The sequence below is a fragment of the Aquarana catesbeiana genome, linkage group LG04, assembly GCF_042186555.1.
Source record: "Aquarana catesbeiana isolate 2022-GZ linkage group LG04, ASM4218655v1, whole genome shotgun sequence".
Lineage (NCBI taxonomy): Eukaryota > Metazoa > Chordata > Amphibia > Anura > Ranidae > Aquarana > Aquarana catesbeiana.
Window position 1 is genome coordinate 529,010,525 of NC_133327.1, and position 12,962 is coordinate 529,023,486.

Sequence of the window (12,962 nt, forward strand, 5' to 3'; positions counted from 1 at the left end):
GACTGGGGTTAAAAACTTGTAAAAACTTGTTAATAGACGTTTCTGTAGAGGAGGAACCACCTGGCAAACCCCCAGCAGAAGTGCTGGCAACCGGACAGAGGGTCCAAGACCTCTGCCCCACACCTGCAGCAATTGTGGAGGCTCAGGCTGAGAAGATGGCAATCACTTCCCAGCAGCAGATACAGGGGGAGAAGGGAGAGGAGGTGTGTGTTGTCCCTCCCCAACAGTTGGCCAGGGTGGAGGAAGTGGGCTTTCCTCCCCAGCAAAGATCCGTGTACCTGGGAGACAGTACCATCGACAGGTCGTCCCAGCAGCCAGATGAGGGAATGGAAAAGGAAGCAGCCGGCTCACCTCCCCAATGGCAGCTACACAGTTTGGGAGTGGAGGAAGCCAGCCTCCTGCCCCAACAGTTAGCCGGAACAGAGGATGCGGAGTCCCCAGCAGAAGTGCTGGCAACAGGGCAGAGTGCTACCAACCTCTGCCCAGCACCGGCAACAACTACAGAGTTCCAGGGAGGCGGGGCAGTCGGCCTCCCTCTCCAACAGTTAGCCGGAACAGATGGTGTGGGGTTTCCAGCAGAAGGGCTGGCAACAGGGCTGAGGACTGCTGGACTCTGCCCTCAACTAACAGAGGATGGATTTCCTGTGAAGGTGGATGGGACTTCAGTCTCCACCTGTATACCCCAGGGATGCTGGGCAGTGGGCCCCGATCCCCAACAGCATGACAGAGTGAGCCCAGACACCCTGTCTTCTCTCCAGCGGCAGAAAGGATTCCAGGGAGAAGTGCCAGTCCAGGCCTCTCCCCAGCGGCAGATATGTTCTCTGAGAGAGGCAGAGGTTGGCTGGGTGAGTAATACTCTGTTTGGAACAATTTGTTTGGGGTACTGTGTGGGTACAGGCAGTAGAGGACTGGAACTATGGACTAACTTCGGAGTCAACCCGTCTGGAGTCTCCTCCTGTGTTAGTCTCCTGCCGAAAGGGGAGAAAAGTCACAGACCTAGCCGGGACTGAGGCTGTTGGAGAGGACTGTATGCAAGCCCGTTGCCTTTTGATTATGGGCCCTGGATTTTCAATGGATTCATTCTGTTGGGACACATCCTGTGAGGAGATGCTGGTGTCATCAACCTGTGTTTATGTTAATTGAATGAGCTAATGACATTGTCCTCTATACAATGTAGGAGACGGGACGACTGCTATTGTGTTAATTAACTGTGTGAAGCTCGGGGACCACAAGTCTGGGCGAAAGGTCATGTCTCAGTCACCTAGGCTGTATAAAGGATTAGATAATTAGCTCGTGTTAAGAAAAATAATTTTCCCCATGGGGCTTTAAAACAGCAATGCACATAATGAAAGGAAGTTCTTAATAGATGTATAAAAAGTTTTATCCAATATCATGGTTTGAAGTACAGTATAGAGAATCATCTGGTACAGTAACACACATCTTATTCCCCAGTGCAGTAACAAACACATATACATAATTAGGTTACATAATGTTACATAAATAGCAAGCCCCGACGCGTTTCGACCTGTATATGGTCTCTTCAGGGGGACAGTTGGATCTAAAAAAGAATTACATAAATTCAATTCAAATAGATATATATATTATTGTGCATCACTTGGATTAAACCAAGATAATGAGTCTTTACCGCTAAATGGTGGAATGGGTGTTCTCTAGTCCAGGATATGTGCTGAGGGCCAATGGAAACACCGGAGGGCTCGGGGGGCCACCCTCACTCTCCCAGGAGAGCCAGCCTCAAGGGGCTTACAAGGAGCCACACTTAGCGTGCCCCCCGGGAGGGGGGGGGGAGGGGAGATGAGGGGGAGGAGCCCACACCTGCAACAGAAACCCAAGAATAGCCATGTATTAGTTAGAGGAAGTTTGATAATTAACTTGGTAATGTACTGAGTGTTTCCAATTTGTCTATGTGGAGACTGGCGTTGGATAGGATTTTTACTATGTAAATATATTGAAATGTTAATTCCATTCCATGAATGTAATCAATAAGATTTAATGATCGTGTGATCCAACAATGCAGTGGTATGGTAGGTCTATTATACTGTTGTAATGGATAGGTAAATAAGAAGGATAAAATGGGTGAAAGAGAGGGAAAAAGATGTGTGTGTGAAAAAAAAAAAAAAATAAAAAAATAAACACAGCAACAACGATGGCCTAAATGGAGAGGAGTGCATTGTGTGGTGGAGAATGGTGTGAATGAGGTGGTGCATGGTGTGGTAACATGACATGGTGCTTGCTTGGTGCCTACTGTGTGAAAACAAAAATGAAAAGTGAACTAAAAAAGTGAAAAGCCAATCAAAATGTGAAAGTGTGTATGTAGGATGGTGGAGAGTGCTGTGTGGAATGAAGGTGAAATAACAAAAAGTTTACCTTATCAGTTGTATAAATCGTGTAGGCTGAAGGTAATGTTGGACTTGTTGATAGGTTCAATGTGATAAGCTTGGTGGAGATCATGCAAAAATAAGGGCTCTAGTGTAGAAAGAACCTGGCAGCAGTAGCATTCATCCTGGCCTGTAGGAGATCATGATCTAATTATCAGGCCTCCAGTCTCCCTTTATATCCAAATTCAGGCAAATGGGATAATCATGTGCAGGTGCAAACCCCCCACCCACACCGCCCCCAAGAAAAAAAAAAAAAAAAAAACCCGGAGGGATTGGCGCTGGAACCGCTGATGGAGCGGCCCCTGTGTGGCTCCCTCGGCATCCCGGAAGGCCTACAGGCCCCGACCACTGTCGTCATCTCCGCCGCAATGCGCGTGACGTCATGACGTTGTGCGTTTTTTGTCGCACTCCGTCAAACGTCCGGAGATGAACACGGGACGCCGCCGGCAGGATAGAGCTCACCTTAACTGCAGCGGTGAGCAAAAAAGGGGGCACGCAAAGGAATTTGCATGCCCCCCCCCCCCTTTTCCTGCCGGGAAGCCGCGAGGGGTCAGACTCACCCCAAGAAGGGAGAGGAGGCACCACCAACACCCGCCAGTCCAAAAAATGGCCCTCAAAACAAAAACAAAAATACTGGGGATGGTGTCAGTAGGACATGAATGACTGACTTCATGGGATCACCAACATAGCACACAGCAAATGTTGATGGTCTGGTATGTTTTTTGTTTATTTTGCATTTTTAACATTTTTTAAATTTTTTAAAATTTTTTCATGGGCTGTGTGTTGGTTCCAGGTCCCCACGTTCCTGCATCGAATGTCAGTATGAAAATAGGTAGAATATAAATAAAGTTTGTCAGCAATTGCCATATAAGGCAATTGAATATCATGCAGTGTGGGCGTCTAAGTTAGATTCCCCCTCATGCATGGGATTGTTAAAAGTTGACCGAGTGGGAACAATTGATTAACAATGTGCAGGATACGTGAAGAGAAGGAAACACACAGCCCATGTCTTATCTCTAATGTGTCAAGGTGGGGAGGGGTGTTTAACCACCCAAAATTGAAATATGAAAAAAGGAAGACACACATAAAAGAGATAAGAAAGGCTGCGCACCCCGGAAATTGGATTAAAGAAAAATAATTTTCCCCATGGGGCTTTAAAACAGCAATGCACATAATGAAAGGAAGTTCTTAATAGATGTATAAAAAGTTTTATCCAATATCATGGTTTGAAGTACAGTATAGAGAATCATCTGGTACAGTAACACACATCTTATTCCCCAGTGCAGTTTGTTACTGCACTGGGGAATAAGATGTGTGTTACTGTACCAGATGATTCTCTATACTGTACTTCAAACCATGATATTGGATAAAACTTTTTATACATCTATTAAGAACTTCCTTTCATTATGTGCATTGCTGTTTTAAAGCCCCATGGGGAAAATTATTTTTCTTTAATCCAATTTCCGGGGTGCGCAGCCTTTCTTATCTCTTTTATGTGTGTCTTCCTTTTTTCATAATTAGCTCATGTTAATTAGGTTACATTTGTTTTGTTAGAGTAATCTTCTCCTGTGTATATAAGACTGTATTCTGGTTCTGAATAAAGGGAGTTCTTGGTAGCAACAAGCAAGTGTCGCCTTGTTTGTGCTCAGAGAGGTTGGGATATCTGTATACAGACTGGAAGGAAGTGGTATATGACGGAAGCACTCAAGCGGAGTGTGGGACGTTCCGTGACAAATATGACCGGTCCCCCTTGTGCCTGTGCATACTCCTGCAACTATATCATGCTCAGAGCACACTTCGCATTGAGGAAGTCGAGTATCAGTTGCCCAAAAATATTTATACATATATTTTTTTATTCCCAATACTGACTTCAACGTAGGCTCAAAAAAGGCAGAGCCGAAGAAATTGGGGAAGAATGATGATGTGCTTTTTAAAAATAAAGGAAGAGTAAATGCTGAATCTGGTGTGTGTCCACTGCTCCATTTATCTGTTCGCATTCTTATGTTAACTCTGTTTATCTATGTGTTAAAGTGATTGTAAAGTCTAAATTTATTTTCTACACACAGAAGGTTTTTTATCTTAAAGCTCGGTTCACACTGGTGCACTGCTGTGCGGATCACATGCAATGTCTGTGCGATGCAAACTCAGCCATACAGATCGTATGGCTGAATTTGCATAGCATTCGGACCAAAATCGTGCAGGACTCTTTTTTTTGTCAACACCAGGATCGGATCGCATGGGTGTGAACACCCATGCGATCCAATTCCTGTCCAAATTCACAGTTCACACTACGATCTGATCTGGGGGTGTCATTAACTTCGTATCGACACCCGCAGTGGTTCACAGAGGGCAGTGTGAACTGGCGGCTATTTAGGTACAATGCAGAAACCCTCACTGGATTTGCAGGGTTTCCTGCATCACACCAGTGTGAACCGAGCCGAATGCATAGAATGTATTATGATAAAAAAAAAAAAACACTTCTGCCTTTACAACCACATTAAGCTGGCCATACATGGCTCAGTTGTTTTTTGTTAAGCCAGCAGGATGAGTTAAAAAGATTGACCGGATTCCCCCATCCACACATTCAAGAAGAGTCTTCTCCATTGCGCTATTGTATTCTGACAGCAGGGGGACTCCTCTGCTGTCACAATACACAGATCAGCACTGCAGTCAGCTTTCTTCAAACAGGTTTGTTCAACAGATCGACTTTTGATGAATGCCAGTGGCCACACATGGATCAGAAATCAGCTGGATCCTGCTGAACCATCTGAATTTCGATCCATCTATGGCCACCTTTAGGAGTGGAAATAAATAGGATCACAGCAGTCAGACTTTGCTTCTGTAGTGATACCTGTTCCTAGTTTCCTTCTGAAAGAAGGTATAAAGTCAAATTAGAAACAATGGCAATCTCTATGTTTCTTTCAAGACAGATTTTCTTTACAAAAGGCAGAAAAATAAATATACTATTCTACGTGGTTTTGCCAACATTCATCCATACAAGCATTAAAAGGAAATGCTTGGAGCATAGGGCATATATCCACTGTGGAGATCACTGGAGTAGCAAAGTCTACTCCAGTAATTTCCAGCTTCCAGGAGAATCGGCCAGACATCACTGCCCCACCTCGTCCATTCAGAGTACGTATTAGGTTCATTCAGAATATGAGAAATATTGCTTGAAAGGCGCCCATGCTGAGCAGCCAACCTCCAGTGCTCAATAAGTGGGGATCACTGAAGTAGCAGTGTCTACTTTGATGCCAAGTTAAGTCACTAGTCCGGTATGGTATTATAAAGTTACATTGGCTAGGCCAATGTATAATATAGCCATGCCTGGAATTATTATTTAACTGCTTGCCGCCCGCCTACCGTCAAATGACGGCGGGGTGGTGCGGCTCTCATTCTGGGACAACGTCATATGGCAGCATGCAAGAACGGCCGCTCTCGCGCGCCTGGCAGCATGGCGAACGCGGCCTTAGCCGTGTTGCTAGGACACGGCGCGACCCCGATCTCTGGATAGAGCCGCGTCAAAAGTAAACAAGGAAATGCCAGTAATCGGCGCTACTTGCCTCACACTGACAGAGTGTGAGGAGAGGTGAGCTGATCAGCGGCATCTCCTCACAGGAGACAGCTAGGAATGTAATCAGGGCACTGATCATCAGTGCCTCGATTACAATAATGTAAAATAGTGTCACAAATCAGTGCCCACCAATGCCAGCTATCAGTGTCTATCAGTAGCAGCAATCAGTGCCCACAAGTGCCACCAATCAGTGCCCATTAGCGATGCCAGTCAGTACTGGTAATCAGTACTATCTGTGCCTATCTGTGCTGCCCATCAATGTCGCCCATCAATAACGCCTATCTGTGCCGCCTATCAGTGCCCACCAGTGCTGCCTATCAGTGCCGCCTATCAGTGCGGCATATTAGTGCCTCCACATCAGTGCCCATAAGTGCCACCTCATCAATGTCCACAAATTCAGCCTATCAGTGCTGCCTCATCAGCGCACATCAGTGAAGGCGAAAAATTACTTAGTTACAAAATTTACTGACAGAAAAAAAGTAAAAAACATTTTTTTTTCAAAATTTGTGGTTTCTTTTTTGTAAAAAATAAAAAAAACCCAGCAGTGATTAAATACCACCAAAAGAAAGCTCTATTTGTGTGAAGAAAATGATAAAAAATGTGTTTTGGTACAGAGTAGCATGACCGCGCATTTGTCATTCTAAGTGCGACAGCGCTGAAAGCTGCAAAATGGCTTGGGCAGGAAAGGGGTGTAAGTGCCCGGTAGGCAAGTGGTTAACAAAAGGTTTACATTAAAAAATAGACTATATTGCTAAGCTGAGCTGTTGCTACAGCCTTTCTTATCATGGCTCTTCAGGAACTAATTTTTGTATCTACACATGTATAAAAACATTAAAAAAAAAAAAACAAAAAGGTATGATAGTCTCTATTGGACTGAGTTGTATGTTCAGATTTCATTATCAACTGTGCAGGAAAAAAAATATTTTAGTATATTGCATAATGTACCCAGATCACTGTGGGAGTATTCCAATATGTCAAAGCTCCAATTTTTATAAATAGCATAATGCTGATACATGTCAAATATTTCAGCAGTAAAAAGCATTGCCTCCTGTCCTCCAACACCAGCTGTAAGCTCCAGAATAAGATTACAGTCGTCCACTTCATCTCTTGGAATTAAAAGCCAAGCTATCTAAAAAGAAAAAGAAAAAAAAGTTTTCATCTTTCAGCTTCTAGTAGTGTCATAGAATGTAATGAGAATATAAGTACATAGAAAGGTTTCACAAAGCTTAAGAAAGAAAACCTTTAAAATGTTGCTTCTGCCTTTATTAATGATGCCGTTTGTAATAGGCGGTATAAACAGGATTTTGTTACTCACCGTAAAATCCCTTTCTCTGACTTCAATGATGGACACAGCCTCTTCATATTCCTGACCATAGGGTTTACAGACCTACCTACAAGAGTAGGACACAAGGCAGAAAGAAGATAGCACCACCAAAGCACAGGACAGCACAAATTGAGGGGCGGGTGCGGTGTCCATCGATTAACTCAGAGAAAAGGATTTTACAGTGAGTAACAAACCCAGTTGTTTTCTCTTACGTTCAAAGAGCTGCACGATTCTGGCTAAAATGAGAATCTTGATTTTTTTGCTTAGGCTTTAATGCCGATTCTCTCGGCATTATATCATCTTTCACATTATTCAGAAAAAATTAAGCTAACTTTACTGGGTTTTTTTTTTTTCTTATTCATTAAAGTGCATTTTTCCCCAAAAAATTTCATTTGAAAGGCCGTGTGACATAAAATATTGCGACCTCCATTTTATTCTCTAGGGTCTCTGCTAAAATAAATAATCTAAAAAATATATATATATATATTTTTGTGGGTTCCAAGTAATTTTTTTTTAGCAAAAAATACTGGATTTTAACTTTGTAAGAAACAAGAGTTAGAAAAAGGTTTAGTCTTTAAGTGGTTAAACTTCCCTCATTTACAGACTGAAGTTCATTCCTTTGATCTATGAAAAGTTACAATGTTTATAGTTATCTACCAGCACAGACAATGTTGTGAAAAACTTGGCAAGCTGCCGTTTTTTTTCTTTTGACAGCTGAGTGAGCAGAGAACTCTCCACACTTTGAATCAAGATCACGATTTTTTAATGATTAATCATGCAGCCCTAATTCACAGACACAGACTTTTCACATTCTTGACCATAAGGAGGTCCCAAAGCAGTGCCTCAATGAAGAGTGGGAAACCAGAAAGCAAACCTGCAACCACCGGAGAACACCCTAGAAGGGGAACAAGAACCTAAAACATCTGCCTGCAAAACCTTGAGGCCAAAACACACATTTAAAGATGGCAATACATCAGCATGGTAAAACTTAGTAAAGATATGTACAGGAGAACAGGTAGCCACCTTGCAAACTTGAGACACAGACACCTGATGTCGGAACGCCCAGGAGGCACTAATCGCCCTGGTAAAACATTGACGGGAGGAGCTGGACCCCTAATGGCATAAGCCTGCTATGACTAAGGCCAGGGGCCAAAGCGCGTAACTTTTCTACTCTGTACTTATCCTGTGGCAAATAAATATTTTTTATCTGTGGATGACTTGTTGCCAGCTGCTCATTCCAGTTATTACTACAGATCCAGTGAGAGGAAGACACTCTCAGCCTGAGCACCAATACCTCACCTCCCTGTGTAAATCCCAGTGATAATTTTCTGTGGATAATCTTAAACAACCGCTGATCCAAAGAGAAATAGATGCAGAAGAGGCTGTCAGGCTCTTATGTGGGCCATCCACAATATCAAAAAGTGAGTCTGACCTCCAAAGAGAAGCTGTAGCAGACAGGTACACACAACTGTGTGGACCACATCCAAAAAGTGCAACACAATATCCTTAGGGCATGGGCACAGGGAAGGCAGGAATGTCCTCATTCAGGTGAAAAGCAGAAACCACCTTTGAAGGGAAAGAAGGACACGGGTGTAAAACCAATAAGGAGACGTAAGAGACTAGGCCACAAGCTCTGACACGTGGCATGTGGAAGTGATAGCAAACAAAAGAGAAACCTTCTGGACCAAAGGAACCAGGTTCAGGTCCCACAGTCAAACTTTTGTGAGCCTGTGCAAATTGTAACATCAGTTTCCTGTTCTTAGCTGACAGGATGGGCACCCCGGTGTGGTCTTCTGCTATTGTAGCCCATCTTCTTCAAGGTTGGATGTGTTGTGCATTCAGAGATGATATTCTGCATACCTTGGTTGTAAAGAGTAGTAGAGGAGGGAGGAGGGAGGAGGAGAAGAAGACGGTATCATTTGGTTCTTTTAGATCAAAGGAATTAACTTCGGTCTGTAAATGAGGGCAGTTTAACCACTTAAAGACTAAGCAATTTTTTGGGAAAAAATGCACTTTAATGAATTAATAAAAAAAAAACAAAAAAAAAAAAAAACCAAACAGTAGAGGTAGTCCAATTTTTTTGTATTATGTAAGGGATGTTACGCTGAGAAACGTGATCTAAAAATAATAAATAATCACGCAGCTCTAACGAGTGGTTATTTGAGTTACTGTTACCTTTCTATCATCTCAAACCAGTCTGCCCATTCTCCTATGACATCAACAAGGCATTTTCGTCCACATAACTGCCGCTCACTGGATAGTTTCTCTTTTTCAAACCATTCTCTGTAAACCCTAGAGATGGTTGTGCATGTAAATCCCAGTAGATCTTCAGTTTTTGCAATACTCAGGCCAGCCTGTCTGGCACTAACAACCATGGCACATTCAAAGTCAAATAAATCCCCTTTCTTCCCAATTTTGAACTTCAGCAAGTCGTCATATATAATACACACATATACAGTGGGGATGGAAAGTATTCAGACCCCCTTAAATTTTTCACTCTTTGTTATATTGCAGCCATTTGCTAAAATCATTTAAGTTCATTTTTTTTCCTCAATGTACACACAGCACCCCATGTTGAGAGAAAAACACAGAATTGTTGCCATTTCTGCAGATTTATTAAAAAAGAAAAACTGAAATATCACATGGTTCTAAGTATTCAGACCCTTTGCTGTGACACTCATATTTAACTCAGGTGCTGTCCATTTCTTCTGATCATCCTTGAGATGGTTCTACGCCTTCATTTGAGTCCAGCTGTGTTTGATTATACTGATTGGACTTGATTAGGAAAGCCACACACCTGTCTATATAAGACCTTACAGCTCACGGTGCATGTCAGAGCAAATGAGAATCATGAGGTCAAAGGAACTGCCTTAAGAGCTCAGAGACAGAATTGTGGCAAGGCACAGATCTGGCCAAGGTTACCAAAAAATTTCTGCTGCACTTAAGGTTCCTAAGAGCACAGTGGCCTCCATAATCCTTAAATGGAAGACGTTTGGGATGACCAGAACCCTTCCTAGAGCTGGCCGTCTGGCCAAACTGAGCTATTGAGGGAGCCTTGGTGAGAGAGGTAAAGAAGAACCCAAAGATCACTGTGGCTGAGCTCCAGAGATGCGGTCGGGAGATGGGAGAAAGTCAACCATCACTGCAGTCCTCCACCAGTCAGGGCTTTATGGCAGAGTGGCCCGATGGAAGCCTCTCCTCAGTGCAAGACACATGAAAGCACGCATGGAGTTTGCTAAAAAAAAAAAAAAAAAAAAAAAAAAAAAAAAACACCTGAAGGACTCCAAGATGGTGAGAAATAAGATTCTCTGGTCTGATGAAACCAAGATAGAACTTTTTGGCCTTAATTCTAAGTGGTATGTGTGGAGAAAACCAGGCACTGCTCATCACTTGTCCAATACAGTCCCAACAGTGAAGCATGGTAGTGGCAGCATCATGCTGTGGGGGTGTTTTTCAGCTGCAGGGAAAGGACGACTGGTTGCAATCAAGAGAAAGATGAATGCGGCCAAGTACAGGGATATCCTGGACGAAAACCTTCTCCAGAGTGCTCAGGACCTCAGACTGGGCCGAAGGTTTACCTTCCAACAAGACAATGACCCTAAGCACACAGCTAAAATAACGAAGGAGTGGCTTCACTACAACTCCGTGACTGGTCTTGAAATCCAGCCAGAGCCCTGACCTAAACCCAATTGAGTATCTCTGGATCTCTGGAGAGACTTAAAAATGGCTGTCCACCAACGTTTACCATCCAACCTGACAGAACTGGAGAGGAGCTGCAAGGAGGAATGGCAGAGGATCCCCAAATCCAGGTGTGAAAAACTTGTTGCATCTTTCCCAAAAAGACTCATGGCTGTATTAGATCAAAAGGGTGCTTCTACTAAATACTGAGCAAAGGGTCTGAATACTTAGGACCATGTGATATTTCAGTTTTTCTTTTTTAATAAATCTGCAAAAATGTCAACAATTCTGTGTTTTTCTGTCAATATGGGGTGCTGTGTGTACATTATTGAGGGAAAAAAATGAACTTAACACTAACACACATTAAATTTATATATATATATATATATATATATATATATATATATATATATATATATATATATATATATATATATATATATATATATATATACACACACACATACACACAAATTACCAAAAAGTATTAGGGCGCCTGTCTTTACACGCACATAAACTTGAATGGCAACCCAATCTTAGTCCGTAGGGCTCAATATTGAGTTGGCCCACCCTTTGCAGCTATAACTCTTCTGGGAAGGCTGTCCACAAGGTTTAGGAGTGTGTCTATGGGAATGTTTGACCATTCTTCCAGAAGCGCATTTGTGAGGTCAGGCACCGATGTGGACGACAAGGCCTGGCTCGCAGTCTCCGCTCTAATTCATCCCAAAAGTGTTCTATTGGGTTGAGGTCAGGACTCTGTGCAGGCCATTCGAGCTCCTCCACCCCAAACTCACTCATCCGTGTCTTTGCGCGCCAGTGCACAAAGCAAGGTCCATAGTCTTGTTGGAACAGGAAGAGGCCATCCCCAAATGGTTCCCACAAAGTTGGGAGCATGAAATTGTCCAAAATGTCTTGTTATGCTGACGCCCTAAGAGTTCCCTTTACTGGAAGGGCCAAGCCCAACATAATCCCCCCTCCAATAAATGATTTGGACCAGTGCACAAAGCAAGGTCCATAAAGACATGAACAAGGGAGTTTGGGGTGGAGGAACTTGACTGGCCTGCACAGAGTCCTGACCTCCACCCGCTAGAACACCTTTGGGATGAATTAGGAGTGGAGACTGTGAGCCAGGCCTTCTCGTTCAACATCAGTGCCTGACCTCACAAATGCACTTCTGGGAAAATGGTCAAACATTCCCATAGACATACTCTTAAGCCTCGCAGACAGCTTTCCCAGAAGAGTTGAAGCTGCTATAGCTGCAAAGGGTGGGCCAACTCAATATTGAACCCTACGGACTAAAACTGGGATGCCATTCAGGCTGGGCTCACACCTATGGGAATAGGATGCGGTGAAATTCGCATAGCAGAACAATGTGACCGACTCTCTATGGAGCCAGTTCACATATCTCTGGGGCGGCTGCGGAGAGCACTGCACAGCATCATGCATCTTTGGCTCTATTTCAGGGCCGAATTCAAGCACGGAGAACAGGGACACACAGCGCTCCTGTGCAATCCGCAGTCGGTTCCAGTGTGAACCCGAGCCTAAAGTTAATTTGCATGTAAAGGCAGGCGTCCGAATACTTTTGCTAATATAGTGTATATATAAACACCTACACACACACACACAAACTGAATTGTGTCTTGAGATTTTATTGCCTGCACAGTTTGCATGAGAGTGGGCTCTGCACCTGATGGGGTGGAGCTCCTTCAGGTGGAGGTAGCACAACATCCACACGGGAGGCTGACACTGTCGCCACTAGGCACTGGCATGTACACAAAAAAAAAAAAAATTTCTGACTTCACTTGTTGCATACAATGTCCAAGCCAACCACCCGGAATGTTTTAAAACCTGCTTTCCCTCACTTTAAAATAGTTCCTTTGGACCTCCACTAACAGATGTGCCTGCCTACTGTAAACACTGTATAAACTGTATGTAGCATCAGCTACACAGTATACAGTGCTGTGTTCTGGCAGCAGGATGGGACTTCTGT

General features: G+C 43.5%; 1 protein-coding gene across 1 annotated transcript in view; it reads right to left on the minus strand.

Annotated features, from left to right (window-relative positions):
- Positions 1–12,962, minus strand: part of MTRF1L (mitochondrial translation release factor 1 like) — a 41,625-nt gene that overhangs the window by 24,125 nt on the left and 4,538 nt on the right. Inside the window, exon 3 of the mRNA XM_073627835.1 lies at positions 6,916–7,099. Within this exon, the coding sequence (XP_073483936.1) occupies positions 6,916–7,099 (184 nt within the window). The remainder of the gene's footprint in view (positions 1–6,915; positions 7,100–12,962) is intronic.